Raw genomic sequence first — 23,387 nt, forward strand, 5'->3', positions numbered from 1 at the left:
TAGCTAGCCAACAGACAACTCCCCACTCTTGAGAGAGTCGCTTGATGCTCCCCCCCCCCATCCCCCCTCCTCGCCTTTCTCCATCCCTCACCCCATCCCACCCCACACCCCCACCTCACAACAGTACACACCCTGTGGGCCAGAAAAGGCCTGGCAGTCGACTGAGCACAATGTAGGGAGACAGGTGTGTGTGTGTGTGTGTGTGTGTGTGTGTGTGTGTGTGTGTGTGTGTGTGTGTTTCCTATAAGTTTAAGCTTGAAAAGTAAATGAAAGCTAGCCAAGCCCTGTACCTTTTGTTTGTGAACCTATCAATGACACAGCACTTCTGCCTTTTCATGAGTCGTCTCCTTTATTCCTAAACAATTCATAATTCTCAGCCAGACTTTCCGTACATTATTATAGATGGTGTCTAACAAGCGACTGTGTCTTCAAGGGTATTGACCGGCTTTAATAGAATGACAGGGAGAGAAAGTGCACAATAAACTTAGTATCAGTGCAAACGACAGGGGCTAAAGAGCACTATTGTCTCTGTAATTAAATCAAATCAGTCAATCCTAAATCCTGGGATTCCCCAATCTATCGTGTGAGTAACCTCCCCTCTCCTTTCCAACCTTCCCCAATCAATCCCTCTTTCTTACCTGAGGAAAGAACAGACAAATTCTGAAAGCTTTCTATCAGCAAAATTTGGTATTTTACCTGCTGAAGTTAAGTAATGGCCAGTCATTTTGCCACCTCCAATTTAACAACTTTCTAAATTGGATTTTCCTTTTGATACATTAAATATTGTCTGATTTCCAGCTTGGTGCAAACCTTTCACTCTGGTGTCACTTCAGCAGCCTGAAATTCCACTTCATTGCTCATCTACCGAACAATTTAATTATGGAACAAGTGGATCTGATTTGGAAGCAGGAAGCTGAGTGGATACTAGTGTGGATCTTTCCACTTGAGAAAATTCTAACGCGGTCAATAAAAAGTTAACTTGAAACCTTCCAGTCATTAACCAACAATGCCAACAATTAGACTGTCAAGATGGTTGACTAGCAGATCTATACCAGTTCATTCCTACACGTAATAGTTTCTAAAAGGCTGACACTTAACTTTTCAACAGTAGGATGGTCTCAACTTACTGAACTTCTGCTCACAAATATGGTTAATTGCCTTGCAAGCATTTACAAAACCCGAGCAGGTGAACTTGGCCCACAATTTTATCTGCTCTTTTGCAATGTCTTCAAGTTAACTTTTTCTTGTAGCTGTAAAATAGTGGTGAGTGATTGAATTCTGTTATTTCCTATGGAATCACATCCTCACTGTCACCAAAGTGGACTGCATCTCCTGCACTTTTTTATCGCAAAGCTGTGCACAGTTGTATCACAGTCCAGTTCTGGAAAACTTTTCTCATTTTCAGATTTGTACCTACTCACTCAAAAAAGTCCTGTTATTTAGGACTGATCTCATTGCTATTGATAAATAATAGATGTTTTTCCTCTTGAGGTTCTTGTGCCACGAATTTTTACTGATTAGAGAAAAGGCTATCCAAATGCTTCTTTCTGCGATTTTTCTGAAACTTTTCCTAGTTTCAGTCAACAGGTGGCTAAGTTCTCTTCAATTTTTTTTAAATTCTCTGTCACTGATGAAGAGCAGCAACAAAGAATCAACTTCTCCGACATACCAGCCTTTAGGTAATCTTGAAATCTGAAGTATTTTCCAATATACCGGAGAACTGTACATAATCGCACAATTTGTAATCCTCAGTTGGTCATTCTGACAAGTGTTATCGTATGTTGAAACTTCCTAACTAATTACAGCTTTTTGCTACATGAGGACTCATACTCAGAACCTTGCTTTTTGCTGGAAATGCTCGTCGACAGCAAGACATTGCCTGTGGAAGGTATAGTTATGGTTTTGGATCTCGGTGCAGCAGACAGTTTCAATCTGCCAGGAATTTTCAAAACAGTGCACACTCCAGTGCAAAGTAAGAGAGTCACTGCACCTAAGAAATTTCTCCGCAATATTATTGATTCAGAAGTGCTAGTCTCATCCTAGTGTGGAACACAGTTTTAATCAGCCAGGTGCACACACTGCTGCTGAGTGATAGACCCACTCACAATTTTAGTAACTTTTTCATAACCTTTCAAAAACCACATTTACTTTTCAGGAACTTTACTACATATTAACATGCAATGTCTAATTTTAATGGAGAAGTGTTTCTAGACTGTACTACTGAATGAAGCCTATTCAATGAAGACATCATTCAGGCTAGATACAAAAACAATGAAGCTGCTGCAGTTACTGAAATTTCACTGATGAAACCTGCTCAAATCATCAGCCGAGTAACAATGTTTTCTTGAAACAAGATTCCAACAATGTTCTTACTCATCATCTTTAGGCAAGGATAATTAGTATGAAACTTGTTAAAATGTTACTGCAACATGGTACTGTTACTTGAATGAAAACCCAAGACTTCATTGGATTAAACACTTAACACCCTTAAAAAACACATTAACAGGTTGTTACGTAAGTTCTGTTCATTTACTACTTAGGTCCTCTATGGGAGTGAGAAACCTAGCCAAATTATAGCCTTTTCAATGACTAAAAATAAAATTGGATTCTAAATAATTTAATAACATTATGTTTAAACAATGATATATGCATATCGCTTGATAAGTTAAATTATAAATGAAGCTTAAGTCTGTCATTACAATACTGAATTTATGGGAGCTGGTAGGGAATACTAAGGCACACTAATATACCTTTCAAACTAATTTCACGTCCTGTAGTGTTGGTGGATAATTCTGTCAGTGTTGGTACATAAATGCAACCATTATCTTGTTCATACTGTGATTTTGCTACCAAACTGTATAGGAGGACAGGGCAATATTCATGAAATGTGTTCACAGTAACAATAGAATTTGTAGCACTGCTGGTAGAAAGTAGGTCCGCTTCTCTTATGCACTGTAACAAAAGAAGACAATGGTGGTTGTGTACACACACAAATAAATAGAATAGTATGCTAAAACATGAAGTGACTTGTCCTTAAATTTCAACTTTACCTCTGTTTTCACATCATTTTGTACTTTTGTAGGTTGTTCAGCAACTAATGCAGTTCCTAAAGAAAAAGCAGAGACAATGTCAATTAATAAATGATATTTAACATCTAACACAGGTTAAATCTTAAAAATATATATACACATAGCAATATATTACATTAAATGTTAAGGGGAGAGGAGAGGAGGGAGGAAGGAAGGAAGGAAGGAACTTTTTTATCTTTTACAATGATTTTAAGTGATATGTTCACTAGAATATCGACATACATGTGAAAAATAATACTCAAAGTAGCATGATGTGCAAACCACAATGCAGACTTACATCTGTTTCAACAAAACAGTGCATGAGAAGTGTTGCTAATATTGGAGAATGGCATACGCACTGATTAAAAATTAAAATTCTGAGACAGTAATTCAAATGTTTATCCAGTTTCAAATACTGCTACTAAGTACCTACAAAGCACAGCCAGTGATATAGTACGATTCACCTTGAGTCTGAAAAGTTGATTCCAAATTTCCCGATATTTTTTCATTGAGTCAGATAGCAAATTAATATTGTGATTATTCTTATATACGTATGAAATATTGAACAATTAAAAAAAAAAAAAAAACTACCCGATGACTTAAGTCAAACACACATTTTAAAAGATGGCTACGTTCTATATAGGAGCAACAACAAAGAACTGAACTCACAATAAACAGCAATTTCTACAGTTAAAACTATTTTTACTTTTTATGTTTAAACCAAACAAAGCAAAGTGTTTATTTTATATTTCCAGAGTCACTGATAGTGAATAGAGAAACTTGATTCCGAATAGCAAAAGAGTAAATAATTTCATGTGCTTACCAGCCTTGTTTTTTGTGTTGGAACCAGTTTCGGTGTTGTTGGCAAGCTGTTGAAGCTTTCCTACATTCATCATGCGAAGAAAGCCTTCCAACGATATACTCTCTCCATCACCATACTCGGTAAAAATTTTTTTAATATGATACAAGTTATTATCATCCAAATCCATTACATGTGCATCCGTGCCTTTTACAGAACTCACGTGAACAGCATGTGACACAGATGCAGCACACAAAAGGCAGACAGTAGCTATCACTTTGACCATTTTTCCTGTCAAAAGTTGAGACAACCTACAACATAATTAAGTAAATAATAATTATTTTCAGTAACACATATGAATAACTAAATTTACTGAAATGCTCAAACATAATTAGGACAACTTACATGTATTAGAATTTACTTAAAATAAACTGATAAACAAATCTCAAAACACAATGTTTCTGGTACTGATGCGATACAAAAATACATTGTTCTAATTAATCAGCTGCTCAAGAATCTTTCCAATGCAAGATAATTTTCAATAATGCTACAGTAATTGGTAGGGAGTGTCCTGCCCTTTCCTTGTTTTAGGAGTATTAGAATTTCTTCCTGCCACAATTCGAGGTAGTGTCCTTAAGTCAAAATTCTACTGAAAACAGCAAGGAGGTGCTTCCGATTAAGAGATGAAACACTGCAGCAAATCTGCCTGACCAGGGCGCAATACCATGAGCCACTGACTGAGCTGGTCCCAGTTGTCATACTGTGAATAGCTTGCAGTACACACATGTTTTATGCAAAATCAAATTCAATCTGTTCATCTCTATAGCTTCACGATGCAGTCAGAATATAGGACTTCTGTTGGCTTAGCTGGTAATTTCACAAAAGTGTTTTGCCACTGTTTTGGCTAATCTCTCTGGCTGGAAATTGGGGTGCCATTTTTCACTACAGAAGTGAATGGACGTTCACTGTATCTCAGATATGATCTTTGTAGATTTCAGTACACTGACTGATGAAACTAAACTATTTATTCATCACAGGAACTTGGTCCACATGCTCGTCTTCCACTCCTTGAAAGTATTAACTTCGGTTGTTGCTACCTGAAACACTACTAGGTTTCCAGCAGACAGATTAAATCCTAATCCTCACAAGGCTGCTTGGCTATCTCTAAATGCAATTTGACAATATGTGTTCCACCAAACAGTAGGATGCCTCATAAAATGGCCATCAGATCTTGTTATGTTGTATTGGTGTCTTTGTGTATAGCCTCAGCCATGTGGTCACCACATTTCAGTGTGCCGTAACAGTATTCCATCACAGTTAGCTGGTTGTCAGCATTCATTTAGCCTTACTGAGCATCCATTCTAGTGGCCTTCATTCAGATATCACTCTCTCTGGTAAACGAGTTAATATAAAAAGTGATTCCTATAATTTAACTCATTCATCACTTCTCTTAAAGCATCACCTTTAGGTATTGGAGAGCATATTGAGAGGTCAGTGGCAGAAATCTTCCCTGTTATAGCACTACAACATGTCATTTTACTTATATTTAGGAGATTAAAGTTTTCTGATAGAAACAAATGCTCAGTGACTTGACACTGGAGGAGCCCCATAGCACATACTCCCTATTGGTTTCATCAATGGGAGAAATGTTGTAGGACTTCTTGAGCAAAATCTGTGAGGACTGGACAGTCAATATGTTTGTGAGGGGGCACAAAGACACAGCACACTGTTGTTGCAAGTGTTAGAATAAACACAATTCCAGCCCTCCATCCTTACACAGTGCTCTTAGTCTCTTAATGTGATCAAGTCTGAGGGCTTTAAAACATTCTCTTGCAGACATGTATAGACAGGTTTTTCTTGTGACAAGATATTAAACTCATCCATAAGAATCCTGTAACCATTCAGATTTTGTTTAAGCATGAGTGTCATCTTCCAGATACATTTATCCTTCCCTTTTTCTCATTCTCATGGCACTGACCCAGCAACAGGAGAGGAAGGAGTGTGCACAACCCACTGTTACTAATGCCTTTACATCAACATTTCCATAATCTACACTGAATATTGTCTGCATTTTCAGATCTTGTGTTTTTTGTTCTATTTTCTTGGTCTTTGATTTACTTTGGTTGCAGCATTACCCTTCTGTGGCGGGATATTTAGCGAAGTCCACAAATTGTAGTTCTCATTAACAATATGTCAGCATTTTGACATTGCCTTGAAAGGCTGCAAGAATATTCTGCACTTCAATCTGCACAGTATAGCATGTCTCCCAAAAGTGTCACTACTCTTCCTGTAAGGGGTCCGGAAAGGTCAGTGCCAAGGTGGTTCATATTCATAATGCCACCTTCACTTTGCTGTATGGTGTCATCAGGTCAGCTGATTGTACTGCAATTTGTCCTACTCAGCTTCCCATTTCAATGGGGAAATTGTCACTGCAGTGCAAATCAATGGTGACTTGTCACTAAGCAATGTATGATAATGCAGAAGGGCATTACAAGAACTCAGAGGCAGAGAAGAGTGTACTCTGCCCTATGTCAAGGACAAGTAAGTATCCCAACAATAAGAGCATCTGAACAACACTGAACCCTGGGACAGGCGACAGCAGACATGTCAGTCAATACAAAGAATTTTTTTTTTTTCCCGCCCAGGGATAGAGGAAGGGAGAGGGGGGCAGTGCCACCACTATTTTAACCTCGGAGACAGCCTGGTCTAGGGCAAGTGAGGTGGGGTTGTAAGGACAAACTGAGTACCATGTTACGCCTGTGGGCTAAGAAAGCAGTTACATTAATAAGTTGGTTTTAACAGGGAGATTTGAGGAGTGACATGTACAACTAACAGAACCTACCACTCCTTACAGAGCCTACCATTCCACCTTCAGCCCTTCTCTACTGAGGTAGTCATTTCTGTGTAGGCTGTATCCACTTACCACAGTATCATCAGTTTAAAATGTTTTATGTATACATTTAATCAAATACTGATTTTTTTGTGCTTTATGGTGCAAAACTGCTAAAGTCATAAGTATCCATATCATAATGTAAGAAAAAACAAGTACTAAATAAAAAACCTGAGATGAAAAAGGAAAAAATCCCAATCAAGCAACTTTAAAAGAGAAACAGCTAAGGACAAGGAGTTTCCCAGTGAAAATTTCTCAAATCATCTCCGAGATGGGGGAGGTCTCCGCTGGGAGGATCAAATTTGCTTCACCATGCCCCTGCAGCAACCAAGTAGACGCGATCAACAGAACACGTGTAATCCATTCAAAAACATCTGATAAAGTAGATGGCAAACATAGATGTAAACGTAAACAGTTAAAAAATGGGTACCAGATCAGAAAGTGTCGCACCGTCAAGGGTTCAGAGCAGTAGGCACAGAGTGGGGCACAGTCACCACTTAATAAATGGAGGTGACTAACATGACAGTGTCCTATAAGCAACCAGGCTAAAATGACAATGACATCCTCACAACGTGAGGGCCTTGAGGAAATTGATCACGCTACTGGGAGATGTTTAATGTCTCCGAGTTTATTCCCCTGGAGGGAAGACCATTGCTCACCCCAAAGTGATGCTACATGCCGACAGACAGCAACACGAAGATCATCTAAGGGGACAGTATGGCTAACAGGCTGATGGATGAGAGTTGCAGCCTTTGCAGCAGCATCAGTAGCCGAGTTCTCTGGCACACTGACATGACCAGGAACCCACAGGAACAACACACTGGCTCCCCCACAGTAAGCGAGTGGAGGCATTCCTGGAACTGTTGTACAAAAGGGTGGACTGAGTGCAGTGTGTGAAGGCTCTGAAGCACAGAGAATCTAAGCCATGGGCAGGCAAACGTTGCAGGCAGCTCATGAGCGCACAGTGCTGCACGTGTGCTGCTCGCGTGCAGTCACCGACCGGGGCAGTGGCGACAGCCGGCAGGTTGCGGCAGTGTAGTACCACGCTAGCTGCGGACGTGTTGATGCGAAGTTATCACTACGTAATGAACGTTGTATTTCAAGAACTGGAAAATGCTGAGTGAATCAAGGAAACGGAGAAGTGGAGATTTGCTATCTTTTAAAAAGGAATGGGAAAATCATTTTTTCTTTGTGCAAAAACTTGAAAATTCGAAATGTTTAATATGTTGCAGTATTCTCACTGGTCAACGGAAGTTGAGTATTGAACGCCATTATAATAAATATCACAAGGACAATACAATTTATTGTCGAATTCTGAGCAGGTGTGGAAATTTACTGAGCTTAAGAAGAGCGATCTGACTATACTAGATGAATCTGACGCAAGTTTCTGTTGTCACGAGAGATCTGCGACTTTCTTTCGTCATGTCTCTCATCTAACTGATTTAACATTTTATGGAGCACCGTTTTCAATTTTTCAGGACGACAACAATGACAGCCTAGCGGTACGTGCAAGTTATAAGATTGCGCTTAATATTGCGAGAGCTGGAAAACCATTTGCTGAAGGTGAGTTTATAAAGGAGTGCATAAATGATGCTGCTGATTTACTTTGCCCACTGAATGCAAATCAGTTTCGAGATATTACTCTTCCTCGGCTGACTGTAAGTCGTCGTATAAGTGCCATGCCAGGTGACGTTTACCGCCAATTAAGGAGTGCAGTGCAGGAATTCATTGCATTTTCCATCGCACTTGATGAGTTCACAGACATTTCAGACACAGCGCAATTAGTGATTTATGTCCGCGGCATGGACACTGCTCTGCACATAACAGAGGATTTTTTAGATATGATATCTTTAAAAAGTACGACAACCGGCGCGGACATCCTAAAAGCCGTTGAAGAAGCTGTTGATTCAGCTGGTTTAAACTGGGAACGTTTGGTGTCAGTGACAACAGACAGAGCACCTGCAATGAAAGGGGAACAAATGGGATTTGTTAGATTACTAAGAAAAAAGCACAGCGTATAGAAGAATCATTGTACAGCGTCCACTGCATTTTGCACCAAGAAGTACTCTGTGCAAAAGCAGCAAAACTGGGGGACGTCATGCAAGTGAGTATTCGGGCAGTTAATTATTTGAGGTCCCACGGGCTTACACATAGACAGTTTCACACATATTTAGTTGAAATTGGTGAAGAATACGGTGACATACCATACCACAGTGAAGGCCACGGGCTTAGCAGCGGTAATGTACTCAAAAGATTTTTTGAGCTAAGAATACCAATAAATCAGTTTTTAAAGGACAAAGGAAGGTACAATCCCAAGTTAGAAGATCCAGAGTTGGTTGCCCACCTTGCATTTTTAGTGGACATTACCGGACACATGAATGCATTGAACACAAGTTTGCAAGGAGAAAATCAGATAATTTGTGAAATGTCTTCCAGACATTAAATGTATTGTAAAATCCACCTGTGGCAATTAAATAAAACATATCGTAGGTAATAGGTACTCTTTCAAACCATGATTTCTTTCAAGCACTCCTACTAACCTTATTCCTTCATGCAATACAGCAAGCTAGGAAATAAAAATGCACTACAGAGGAAGGAGCGGGAAACGATATGGCGGGGAGACGACAAAAGCGGGTGGCCAGCCTGCCCCTGTGTGCACACAGAGCAACTGTTAAGTGCACACGAGCAAGTGCACCGCACACGTGCAGGATTCCTGCCCGCCCCTGATCTAAATTGATGACAATTTTGAAGCCTGTATTGCCAGATGTACTGGATGGCCTGATAAAGGGGATAGAGCTCCGCAATAAAAATCAAGCACTGGTCAAGAATCCAATATTGAAAACGATCATCACCAAGTAGAAAGCCACATCCCATACCATCCTGGAACTGTGGCTGGTCTTGGAACTGTTGGTGTAGACTAAGACACTGTCCCCCCAGGCTCTGTGTGACATGCGAGAAACTCAATGTGATACATCATGCCGGGAGCAGTGTTCTTAGGAAACAAATGGAGTCTGAAATGAACACATACCCCTGGCACGAAGCCAGGGCAGTAAAGAGCTCACACCCATGGGAACATGGCAGGGAGCGCGAAGCAAAGCTGTCGAAGCACTAAACAAAAGCAAACTCCGGGAGGCCTCAGAGAAGATGGGCACAGCCCATAACGGCAGTCAAGGGAATCATCAAAACAGGGAGCATAGGATGGGAGACCGGGCATAGAAGACAGACGGCTTGTGTAACGACATCTATAATCCAGTTCTGAATGAACAAGGGACCTGTATAAACAGAGGAGGACGGTCCGATCTGGTCCCCATTAGGTACCGCATTGAGGGAGCAAGTGCAATGAGATGCCAGGTATGAGATGTGGTAAGACCAACATTTTCCTATCAAACGTGAGTCCCAAGAATTTTGTTGTGTCAACAAATGGGAGAAAGAATGGGCCGAGATGTAGGGACATGCGAAGAAACTCCATGTGTTCATACAGACAGTCTTGTCAGCAGAAAAGCAGAAGCCACTGTTGATGCTCCACGAGTAAAGATGATCAAGACATCACTAAAGACGTCACTCACTCAAGCAGACAGGTGCATTGAGGGCTGCAACAGACTGCAAAGTTATCAGCGAAAAGAGAGCCTGAGGTACCTGGTGGGACATTCTGTTATAGTGTCAACGGCTATGGCAAATAAGACGATCCTGAGCACAAAATCCTGAGGCACCACGTCCTCTTCAATAGAAGTGTCTGACAGAGCTGAGCCCACACATACCATAAAACAGTCATTTAAAAACTACCTGATAAAAAGGGGCAGGTGACCTCAGAGCCTCCACTCATACTTAATATGGAGGATACCCGTCCTCCAGAAGGTGTCATATGCCTTTTCCAAATCAAAAACACAGCCAAATTTTGGCACTTTTACAAAAAATTGTTCATAATATAAGTTGACAAGGTGATGAGATGATCAATTGCAGAGTGGTGCCTCTGGAGTCCAAGTTGGGCATTAGCGAGGAGATTCTGAGACTCGAGACAGCACACCACCTGACCATTAATCATACGTTCCATTACCTTGCAGACGCTACTGGTGAGGAAAACTGGGCAGTAGCTGGAAGGAAGGTGTTTGTCGTTACCAGGCTTAGGTATGGGAATGACAATGGCCTCATGCCAGTGACTGTGAAATGTGCTATCTGTCCAAATGTGATTTATGTATAGAGGAGAAAGCGTAGGCTGTCAGGAAATCGGTGTTGCACTATCAGAGTGTGAACAGCCCTGCAGTCCTGGAGTAGATGACTGGGACAAAGAGAATGTATGTTTAAGCTCCCTCATAATAAAAGCAGTATTGTAACATTCATGATTCTGGGAGGACAAAGATATTGTCCTTGTCTCTACCACCTGTTTGAGAGGGAGGAAAGCACGATGGTAGTGGGTGGAACTCGAAATGTCTGCAAAATATCAGACCAAGGTGTTGGAAATATCAATGTCTACAATGAGGTTCGCTATGGTCCCGAACCGGGGAATGAACTGTAGCTCCCGAAAGCCAACTGAGATTACTTCAAACAACAGAAGAGGGAGTAAAACTAAAAAGAGCTTTGGAAGGAAAGCCAACTAGCTTTCTTGATATCTCTGAAAATATGGCAACACTGCCCACATAGCTGTTTATAATGGATACAGTTCACCATTGTGGGATGGCGTTTAAAAACACAGATAGCTCATCTCTGCATGCAGATTGCGTCACAGCATGCTTCAGTCCACCAGGGGATGGAGGAAAATTGCAGCGAGGAAGAGGTGCACGATACGAACATTCCGTGGCAGTAAACATATACAGCTGAGTCCCGTTAATCCAATCTAATTGGGACCGGACCGTGTTCGAATTACCGATTTGTTCGGATTAGCTGGAATTATGGTGACGAGTTTCTAGAATGAAGTATACCAAGCAGATAAGTAGGTACACCATGGTAACAAATGGGAACAATGGCTCACTCTCACTCCCTGCACTTGTCGTTGTGCATTGATGAGACCTTTGTAGTGTCTGATGTCAGTGCACTGCCAGTTGGCTCACAAAATGCTCGGTTATGTTAGTTATTGATCACTGGCACGCGTAACAGTTGTATTGTATTCGTTCAGGTGTAGTGATGTACGTATTTTCGTCATGAGTAAAAGGAAACATACAACGTCACTCTCAAAGAAAAACTGAAAGCTTTGAAGCAGATAGACAATGGAGGGAATGTATCTAAACTGGCAACAGAATTGAGTGTTGGTAAAGCAACCATTTGTGACTGGAAGAAGAACCGGGTGAAACTTGAACAGTCCTGTGCATCGTCTTCACGAAAAACACTCAAAATTCAGCAGACTTTGAAACAGTCCCAGTACGATAAAGTGGATGAAGCTCTTTTTCTTTGTTTTACGCAGGAAAGAGAAAGGGGAACTCCTTTGAGAGGAGTACTGGTTCAGGAGAAGGCTGTTTACCTGAACAAGTTAATGAATGGTGATGAGCCTTTTAGTGAGAGTACGAGTTGGTTGGACATAAATCAAAAAACGTCATGGAATCCGTCAGTTAACAATTACTGGAGAGAAGCTTTCTTCTGACTGTGATGCAGTGAAGGAATACTTGGGTGAGTTTGAAAAAAATGATAAGAGAGGGAAAGTATTCTCCCCAACAAATTTATAATGCTGACGAGATTGGCCTTAATGTGATGTCTTGATCATCTTTACTCGTGGAGCATCAACAATGGCTTCTGCTTTTCTGCTGACAAGACTGACTTTATGAACACATGGAGTTTCTTCCCACGTCCCTACATCTCGGCCCATTCTTTCTCCCATTTCTTGACACAACAAAATTCTTGGGACTCACGTTTGATAGGACAATGTTGGTCTTCCCACATCTCATACCTAGCGTCTCATTGCACTTGCTCCCTCAATGCGGTACCTAATGGGGACTATATCAACAAAAAGCCTGGTATCAAAAGCAGAAGACCATGCTCCTGGTTTTAAAATGTTCAAAGATTGTGTGACTTTATTAGCATGCAGCAACACTGCTGGTAATCACAAGTTGCCTTTAATGCTGATTGGCAAATCTGCTAAGCCCAGAGCTTTTAAAAACTGCAACATGAAGTCCCTGCCCGTATATTATCGCAACCTGAAAAAAGCAAGGATGGACAGTAAGCTGTTGAAAGAATGGTTTCACAGCCAGTTTGTTCGCTCTGTTCAACGGTTAAGGAAAATCATTTGTCTCCCCATGCAATCCTTTTGATTGATAACACGCCATCTCACCCCAGCACTGAGGAATTATGTGATGGAGAAATTGTGGCGAAGTTTTAGCCGCCGAATGTTACACCACTTCTACAGCCGATGGACCAGGGCATACTGTGAACATTAAAACTGATTTACAGAAAACAATTTTTAAGCATGCTGATCCAAGACGATAGCATTCCTTTAGTGTACAAAATAAAAAAGACCAATGTGAAGGATGTTGTTTATTGGGCCGCTGAGGCATGGCAGAATATTTCAGAAAATACGCTGAGAAAACTGTCCGAATTCCCCGGAACAACCGAATTCCCCGGAACAACCGAATTCCCCGGAACAACCGAATTCCCCGGAACAACCGAATTCCCCGGAACAACCGAATTCCCCGGAATAACCGAATTCCCCGGAATAACCGAATGTCCGGAATAACCGAATGTTCGGAATACTGGGACTCTGCTGTAGTTTGTAAGGTATTCTGCCTGGTCATCAATTCAGGGGAAATGGTGTTCAGCAAAAGTGGTCAGTGACGTGTAGAGCTGCCAGTCGGCATTGGGCAGCTGCCAGTCAGCATTGGAAAGCTGCCAGTTGGTTGGACGCACAGATGGGACAGGCGTTAGCAAACGAATGGCACAGGGGAAATGCTCGCTTGAAAGTGCATGTCAGAGAGAACGGACCACTCGAGACAACGGGCAAACTGAGCAATACAGATCGAAAGGTCCAAGTGGGAAAAGGAGTGCATGAAACCAGAAAGAAATGTGGATGCACCCATGTTCAAACAGATTAGACTGAGCTGATTGAAGATATCTGCTAGGAGAGAGCCTCTCAGACAGGGGTGTGGAGAACCCCAAAGGGGATGGTGGGCATTGAAGTCGTCGAGCAGAGAACAAGGAGGAGAAAGTTGAGCAGTAAGTTGCAAAATGTCTGCCCTCGTGACAGTAGAAGATGAGGGTAAGTAGACACTGTTGGCACTGGGAAGGGAAAGGCGGAAACCAACAGCTTGAAGCTGGGTGTGCAAGGAAATGATGTGACTACAGACGTTGCATCAAATGAGCAACATGACTCCCCCATGAGAAGGAGTCTCCGCCTCAGGGGGGAGGTCAAAAGGGACTGAAGTGAAGTGTGTGAGGTCAAAGCGATCCTGAGGATGCGATTTTGATTCCTGGAGGCAGAAAACAGCTGGATAGTAGTATCGCAAGAAGAACTGTAATTTAACCAAATTGGATCTGATGCCACAAATGTTCCATTGCAGAATAACCATACCTGATGATAGACAGGAGATGGATGAAATAAGGCGGCAGTCACCGTGGTGGTTGCCGAGTGCCAGAATTCAAATTTGCACAATGACCAGGTTCAGAGACTGGAGGATCCTCATCCATTAGTTTGACAGAGATGACTGTATTCACCTTCAGTTGGCCAGCAGACTGGTTGTTCAGTTGGCCAGCAGACTGGTTGTTGGTGATGCATCCCAGTGAAACGAGGGTTGGCTGGGTGGGGGTATCACTTGGTGACACTATTGAAGAACACCGAGGGGGAGAAGGGGCAGATAATTTGTGTTTCTCTGATTGCTTAGAACATTCATTTGTCAGGTGCATACCCATATGTTGGATGGCTACATGTGCACAGAAAGCCATCATGGGAGTGCTCCTTTTCGAATTTCCGTGCTTCGGTTTGCAAGGCATACAATTTTGCTGTTGCAGGTGAAGGTTTGTTGGTATGTTGAAGATGAGGGTGTGACCTTGGAGCTGGACGATTTCACAACTGTGGCACTAAACTGGAAGTTGCAAGTCTGTGTAGCCGGTAATATGATCTGAAGTTTGTCAATAGGCTTTCCAACAACTTAAGGACTGTCTCAAAACAATGCAATGACTAGTGGCATATACACCAGACCTGCAGTTGACACTCACAATGGATGTGTCCCAGTAAGGGATTGCTGTAATTTTGTAGCACAAATTGTCGGACAGCTCTGAAGAGCCAATCGTTCATGCCTCCAAAACATTAACAGTTGTGCAACCAACCTATTCGCTAGTTGAGGAGGCGGCTTTAGCAATAATTTACCACATAAAGAAGTTTCATGTGTATCTGTATGAGAGCCAATTCTACCTGTTAACCAATCACAAACATCATTCTAAGCTCCCAGAAGAGACAGTGCCGCAGCTGCAGTGGTAAGTATTGTTTCTGAATGGGTATAACTATGAAAAACAGTTTTGTCCACATGCCAACACAGACACTTCACATCCTTCCTTCCCACGGACATCAACACAAGAGTTCCATCACCAGGAAATGGTAGGTTTTGCACTCAGTCAGCACCTGCAAGAAACAATGAACAAATTCCTGCCAACAACATGCCACAGAATTGACCCATGACTCACTTCTGCATGAAGTATTGTCAGCAATGCAGTTAATGTGGCCAGAGAACTTAGCAAACCATCATTTCTTAACTATTTTGTGATGCAACACAGACTCAACATAACAAACATTGTCTTAACATTGATCACTGATCACTCTGAGTGCAGAGTCGTTATTGCGCCCCCACATCATTCAGTTCCTTAACGCCTCACACTGGAAAATTATGCGCATGAATGCATTAGCATGGTGCCATGTGTAATGACTGAGTGCTGATGCTGAAACTGAACGTGTGTGGCACTCCTGTTGTGTCTGCTCCCTATATCAGGAAACCCCAGCATCTCTTTCTTGACAGCCAAGCCCAGTCCTTCCATGGGAGAGTGTACACATTGATTTTGCTTGGTCTTTACAGGGTTGGCTGCACATCAAACAGCTGACATTCTCTGTGGCCTATGACGACCCTTTGGTTCATCTGGGCACCGACCAAATGTGTGCACCCAGAGACAGACTACATAGTGGGCCTAAAGGCTGGGCACACAGTACCTTTGCTACTGAAGATGTGATCCAGGTATTTAATGCTGGGGAAGAGAAATCTGCACTTGTCCAATTGACAACATAAGCTATTTTCAAGAGCCACTTGAAAGGAGCTGGTGGTGGATGCTCTTTCAAACTTTTCCTTTTAGCACTGATGTCATTAGTGATCCCCAATGCTACCACTCACGCCCTATCTACAGTCCTTGCAATTGGAGGAGCACCGCACACACTTGTCTAACTACGGTCCCCGAGTCACATCGCTGTATTTCAAGGCCTTATGTCACTGCAACAGCACTGAACAACTTGGCCACCACCCCCCTTCCACTCACCCTTCGACGTATAGGCCAAGTGGATGGTCAGAACATTTAAAGCTTAAATATGTAAGGCCCCTTTGGTGACACTGAATGAGAAAGCACTCCATAGCTTTTTTGCTACATTGTGGTCCATCTCCAGTCAGTGAGGCCAGTCCAGTGTCCAGCTAAAATCTGCATGGTGCAGGCATTGAAGCCTGCTAGGCCTCCTGTGCCCCGTGCTATGTGCCCAGCCTAAATACAAGCCCGCCACTTAAGGAATCCATGTGTGGGTGCACACAGTCAGTCAGTGCACAGGTGGAACTAAGGAATCGTCGTAAGCCACAGAGGACGTGGCTGTTTGGTGTCATGGCTACTTGTCCTATCCCGGACCAAAACATCAGTGAGTTGCATATTATTTGCATTTCTTCACGTGTTGAATGTTTAACTACGAGTAGACTGCAATGACCTGATCACCATCGATTCATGTCCTCTTTTCTCATCCTTTTATTTATAAAATATGGATGGATACACACAAACATACATACATGACTCTGATGGGACATTTTGGTCCTCTGTTTCCACAATCTGATAGTCTGATTTAATGGAAGAAAATTAATGCCTTACTTGTTCCTTGTGCATATGGACACATTGATGTTGATCAGACACAAATACCGGGAATAGCAACATGGCGAGGACTGAATACATCAAATTAAATACATAGAAAACTCACACTCTGACTACTTTACAGAGGAATAAATCTTGGAAGATGCAGAAATATACAAAGAAAAGTTTTTGCAAGACTCACTTATGACTAATTCTTGAACACTGTTGAGTTAGAGAACCCTACCATGTGGGTTTGAAGAAGTAGTCAAAGAGTTGCTGCTACATTTGTGAGTCTACTGTTTCTTTTGTTTCCAGTAGTATGTGTGTATGCGTGTATGCGTGTGTGTTTTCAAGTATATATTTCTGAATGCCTTGTATTGGATAATGGATGGAAGGAAAGCAGTTAAGGATGAGTGAAATTAGGTAGCCAGTTATTTTCATCCCATCCCACCTCATTAATAGCAGCACTTTTAAGCACATGTTTCAGTCGCTAAGTTAGTTTATAATTTCTTTGGTTTGATATTACTTTCATTTCAATATCTGGGACTTTATTATAAGGTTTGTAGGTGCTTTTTGCTGGCGGTTTCCTGTCTCTGTTCCTTTTTGACATGTATATGTGTTCCACAGATATCCTGTGACTATCAAATGAGTTTTCCCTTCTACAGACACTCAGATTATTAGCTACCACCAAAACTAGCTCCAACCACAACTGCAGTCGTAATCGGTGACCCTGCCTCCACTGCTGCCTCCAACCCAGGGATATGACACCCTGACAACCACATTCAGTGCTCCCAGCTGTAACACTGTGTCACCCACTCAGAAGCATGCAGATGAGTGCGTAAGTGCATTGGAGCACATGGACATTCAAGCCATTCCCACTGCCCAAGCCTCTTGTAGCACCAGATGTACTGGTGCAGCATTCCACCTCCGTCACGTTGCAAACTCCACTATCCCAGCAGTACCAAGTTGGGCCATCTGAGATGGCCAGTCTAGATGAGGCTATGCTGCTTCGATCACTTGGCAGGGAGCTTAACTATACCTCTCACTCTTCCACGCCAGCAGTGGCACAAACATGGTCATTATCAGTCCTACATGTCAATTTTAGGGATTTAGCATCCCCAACTACAGCTACTATCACCAGTGACTCAAAAGACGCTGCACAACAGCTGCTGCCTCTGGCTGCAAAAGGTGGAATAGGTGTATCATGTGGGCTGCACTAATTGCACGGGCAGCCATTAATTACTTGTTCCGTACCATATGAAGTGCTTAGTATCTTATCATATCATTATGCATACAATGACCCTCCTTTTGGTCTGGACTGTCTGGTTTTTGCTATTGGGATGTATTCAGTGTGTGCCTTATGATGACTCTTGCTCTGTTAATGGTTTGGTATCAGAAGTGGAGAGAAAACAGATATGTGTTTTCACTTGCTTCAAACATGATAGGGCCAGTGAATAAAACTGGCTGTTGCTTTATTGAGCCCCGATCTGATGCCTGATGTGAAGAATCTCTAAAAACTGCCAATCCCTATAAACATTTGTATTTATAAAATAGACACACTGCATCAAATATTCCTTTCACATTTTATAATTACAAATACAGTTTAAAACATTTGGTTTTGACATTGTACTTCTGGGCAGCTCGATTGGAATGAGTAGATACATATACAAGGTGTTACAAAAAGGTACGGCCAAACTTTCAGGAAACATTCCTCACACACAAATAAAGAAAAGATGTTATGTGGACATGTGTCCGGAAATGCTTAATTTCCATGTTAGAGCTCATTTTAGTTTCGTCAGTATGTACTGTACTTCCTCGATTCACCGGCAGTTGGCCCAATTGGAGGAAGGTAATGTTGACTTCGGTGCTTGTGTTGACATGCGACTCATTGCTCTACAGTACTAGCATCTAGCACATCAGTACGTAGCATCATCAGGTTAGTGGTCATCACAAACGTGGTTTTGCAGTCAGTGCAATGTTTAGAAATGCGGAGTTAGCAGATGCCCATTTGATGTATGTATTAGCACGGGCAATAGCCGTGGCGCGGTACGTTTGTATCGAAACAGATTTCCAGAACGAAGGTGTCCCAACAGGAAGACGTTCGAAGCAATTGATCGGCGTCTTAGGGAACACGGAACATTCCAGCCTATGACTCGCAACTGGGGAAGACCTAGAACGACGAGGACACCTGCAATGGACGAGGCAATTCTTCGTGCAGTTGACGATAACCCTAATGCCAGCGTCAGAGAAGTTGCTGCTGTACAAGGTAACGTTGACACGTCACTGTATGGAGAGTGCTATGGGAGAACCAGTTGTTTCCGTACCATGTACAGCGTGTGCAGGCACTATCAGCAGCTGATTGGCCTCCACGCGTACACTTCTGCGAATGGTTCATCCAACAATGTGTCAATCCTCATTTCAGCGCAAATGTTCTCTTTACGGATGAGGCTTTATTCCAACGTGATCAAATTGTAAATTTTCACAATCAACATGTGTGGTCTGACGAGAATCCGCACGCAATTGTGCAACCATGTCATCAACACAGATTTTCTGTGAACGTTTGGGCAGGCATTGTTGGTGATGTCTTGATTGGGCCCCAAGTTCTTCCACCTACGCTCAATGGAGCACGTTATCATGATTTCGTACGGGATACTCTACCTGTACTGCTAGAACATGTGCCTTTACAAGTACGACACAACATGCGGTTCAAGCACGATGGAGCTCCTGCACATTTCAGTCGAAGTGTTCGCACGCTTCTCAACAACAGATTCGGTGACCGATGGATTGGTAGAGGCGGACCGATTCCATGGGCTCCACGCTCTCCTGACCTCAACCCTCTTGACTTTCATTTATGGGGGCATTTGAAAGCTCTTGTCTACGCAACCCCGGTACCAAATGTAGAGACTCTTCGTGCTCGTATTGTGGACGGCTGTGATACAATACGCCATTCTCCAGGGCTGCATCAGCGCATCAGGGATTCCATGCAACGGAGGGTGGATGCACATATCCTCGCTAACGGAGGACATTTTGAACATTTCCTGTAACAAAGTGTTTGAAGTCACGCTGGTACGTTCTGTTGCTGTGTGTTTCCATTCCATGATTAATGTGATTTGAAGAGAAGTAATAAAATTAGCTCTAACATGGAAAGTAAACATTTCCAGACACATGTCCACATAACATATTTTCTTTCTTTGTGTGTGAGGAACGTTTCCTGAAAGTTTGGCCGTACCTTTTTGTAACACCCTGTATGAAAATGTTAGTTTTAGAGTTGACCATTCTATTAATGTTGAGGTACTTAACTCTTTAAATGACCATCTTGATCTCACACAATATTGATTTCTAGTATCCACTGTACAATCACCAAAAGACTAATGTGTAAAAATGGTGGTGTTCCTCTTATCATTCACTGGCTACAGACGGTTGCGTGTGCTTATCTTTGTAGCATGGTATTTTGTCATCAAATGGCACATATACAGTGGATCCCTGAAGAATTGTGAACTGCTGGATTGCACATACTTTTTTTATATAACATATGAGGCAAAACTTTCCTACATGTTTTGCGAGCTCAATTTTATGAGAACAGGTACTTTTACACTGATTTACATAAAAATGAAGTATTATTTTAGGCACTCAGTTGCTTATGAGTAACATCCTGTAATTTGTAAACTTAAAACAAATAAACTTATACAAATACTCCATTACATTTAGTATAACCCACTTAACAAAAAAAGCTGAAACAATTATTTCTCAAAATAATTATGTGTGCCAAATAATGGGTTAAAGCTGGTGCATTAATTCAGGTTGAGCACAAATACACAAATACAGAAGGAAACTGGCCATGGCTTCATTGAGGGAACCATCCAGGTATGTTCCTCACATGATTTATGGAAACCACGGAAACTCTTAAATCACGATGGCTGGGTGGAGAATTGAACCCCTGACTTCCCAAATACAAAACCAGCACATTAAGCACTTTATCGCTTCATTTGATGACTATCCTCATGTTCTCTTTGTAGACAGTACAGCAACCTTCACAGCAAATGTGATATAATCGAGTAATTTGCAGAAAATATTAGTGAGGCTAACTGGGTGATAGCTGTCCATCTCAAGGTGGTATCTACCTTGTTTCAGTACCTGGATGATCACACTTTCTAGCCACTGAGATGGGAACTCGCCCTTGCCCCAGATAGGATGAAAATGGCACTGATGTGAAGATGACAAGCAACTGTTACATGTTAGAGCATTTGGCTGTGGATGTGGCATTGCCCTGGAGCCATGTCAGGGCAAAGGGTGAAGGGCTACAGCACTCAGGAATTCCCAAAAAATGGCTCTGAGCACTATGCGACTCAACTTCTGAGGTCATCAGTCGCCTAGAACTTAGAACTAATTAAACCTAACTAACCTAAGGACATCACACACATCCATGCCCGAGGCAGGATTCGAACCTGCGACCGTAGCGGTCGCTCGGCTCCAGACTGTAGCGCCTAGAACCGCACGGCCACTCCGGCCGGCTCAGGAATTCCCACTCTTTGAACAGAGCATTATAAGGTTCCAGGTGACATGTAGCAAATTGGAAAGGAGTCTCTCTCTACCTGCTGTTTGAGGACACGAAATGCAGGCTGATAATTCTCAGGTGCGGAGGCTCGAGCATAATGAAAAGCAAACTGTTCGTCAATAGTGTCTGGATCAGTGTAGGCATCGGTATTCACAGAGATACCACGCACACCATTATATCCCATAATGGAATGGCCAAATCTTTGACATTTGAAAAATCGTACTGGGTTAGGAACAAACGGGCAAACCTTAAGGAGGATATAGCCTGCAAGGACATGTTCACATAATTCTGGAGTACTAAACGTTAGAATAAATGTTTCAGGTATTTTTCCAATATGCCACTGACTCTCTTCACATAGTTCTGCACTTCTGTGACACCCATATGTTTCCATTCTTCACATAACTCTGTGGGGTCCATTCCATTATATTGGAAAAGGCAACCACACGTATACTAAAGTTAAGGGTGTTATGCAACTCAGCCTCGACTGGGTAGTCACCCAAGGCCTTACATCCCAAATGCTTAAGATACTTGTTGGTAGCAGTTTCAACTAGTAGTGTTCCATTACGGATTCATTTGACACTTTTGAGGGACCCAGCAATCTTCCAATGCCTCGTGAATATACACTCCTGGAAATTGAAATAAGAACACCGTGAATTCATTGTCCCAGGAAGGGGAAACTTTATTGACACATTCCTGGGGTCAGATACATCACATGATCACACTGACAGAACCACAGGCACATAGACACAGGCAACAGAGCATGCACAATGTCGGCACAAGTACAGTGTATATCCACCTTTCGCAGCAATGCAGGCTGCTATTCTCCCATGGAGACGATCGTAGAGATGCTGGATGTAGTCCTGTGGAACGGCTTGCCATGCCATTTCCACCTGGCGCCTCAGTTGGACCAGCGTTCGTGCTGGACGTGCAGACCGCGTGAGACGACGCTTCATCCAGTCCCAAACATGCTCAATGGGGGACAGATCCGGAGATCTTGCTGGCCAGGGTAGTTGACTTACACCTTCTAGAGCACGTTGGGTGGCACGGGATACATGCGGACGTGCATTGTCCTGTTGGAACAGCAAGTTCCCTTGCCGGTCTAGGAATGGTAGAACGATGGGTTCGATGACGGTTTGGATGTACCGTGCACTATTCAGTGTCCCCTCGACGATCACCAGTGGTGTACGGCCAGTGTAGGAGATCGCTCCCCACACCATGATGCCGGGTGTTGGCCCTGTGTGCCTCGGTCGTATGCAGTCCTGATTGTGGCGCTCACCTGCACGGCGCCAAACACTCATACGACCATCATTGGCACCAAGGCAGAAGCGACTCTCATCGCTGAAGACGACACGTCTCCATTCGTCCCTCCATTCACGCCTGTCGCGACACCACTGGAGGCAGGCTGCACGATGTTGGGGCGTGAGCGGAAGACGGCCTAACGGTGTGCGGGACCGTAGCCCAGCTTCATGGAGACGGTTGCGAATGGTCCTCTCCGATACCCCAGGAGCAACAGTGTCCCTAATTTGCTGGGAAGTGGCGGTGCGGTCCCCTACGGCACTGCGTAGGATCCTACGGTCTTGGCGTGCATCCGTGCGTCGCTGCGGTCCGGTCCCAGGTCGACGGGCACGTGCACCTTCCGCCGACCACTGGCGACAACATCGATGTACTGTGGAGACCTCACGCCCCACGTGTTGAGCAATTCGGCGGTACGTCCATCCGGCCTCCCGCATGCCCACTATACGCCCTCGCTCAAAGTCCGTCAACTGCACATACGGTTCACGTCCACGCTGTCGCGGCATGCTACCAGTGTTACAGACTGCGATGGAGCTCCGTATGCCACGGCAAACTGGCTGACACTGACAGCGGCGGTGCACAAATGCTGCGCAGCTAGCGCCATTCGACGGCCAACACCGCGGGTCCTGGTGTGTCCGCTGTGCCGTGCGTGTGATCATTGCTTGTACAGCCCTCTCGCAGTGTCCGGAGTAAGTATGGTGGGTCTGACACACCGGTGTCAATGTGTTCTTTTTTCCATTTCCAGGAGTGTAGAAAGGAGAGACCTTTTCAAAGTTTCCC

General features: G+C 43.1%; 1 protein-coding gene across 2 annotated transcripts in view; it reads right to left on the bottom strand.

The window, feature by feature from the left end:
• LOC126248120 (zinc transporter foi) overlaps positions 1–23,387 on the bottom strand; it is a 164,182-nt gene that overhangs the window by 92,127 nt on the left and 48,668 nt on the right. For both annotated transcript variants that reach the window (XM_049948803.1, XM_049948802.1), the window contains exons 3-5: positions 3,892–4,178; positions 3,051–3,106; positions 2,751–2,952 (exon numbers count right to left, since the gene is read on the bottom strand). In XM_049948803.1, coding sequence (XP_049804760.1) covers positions 2,751–2,952; positions 3,051–3,106; positions 3,892–4,153 — 520 coding nt within the window. In that variant the 5' untranslated portion in view covers positions 4,154–4,178. The remainder of the gene's footprint in view (positions 1–2,750; positions 2,953–3,050; positions 3,107–3,891; positions 4,179–23,387) is intronic.

The sequence above is a fragment of the Schistocerca nitens genome, chromosome 3 (genome assembly GCF_023898315.1).
Source record: "Schistocerca nitens isolate TAMUIC-IGC-003100 chromosome 3, iqSchNite1.1, whole genome shotgun sequence".
Classification (NCBI taxonomy): Eukaryota; Metazoa; Arthropoda; class Insecta; order Orthoptera; family Acrididae; genus Schistocerca; species Schistocerca nitens.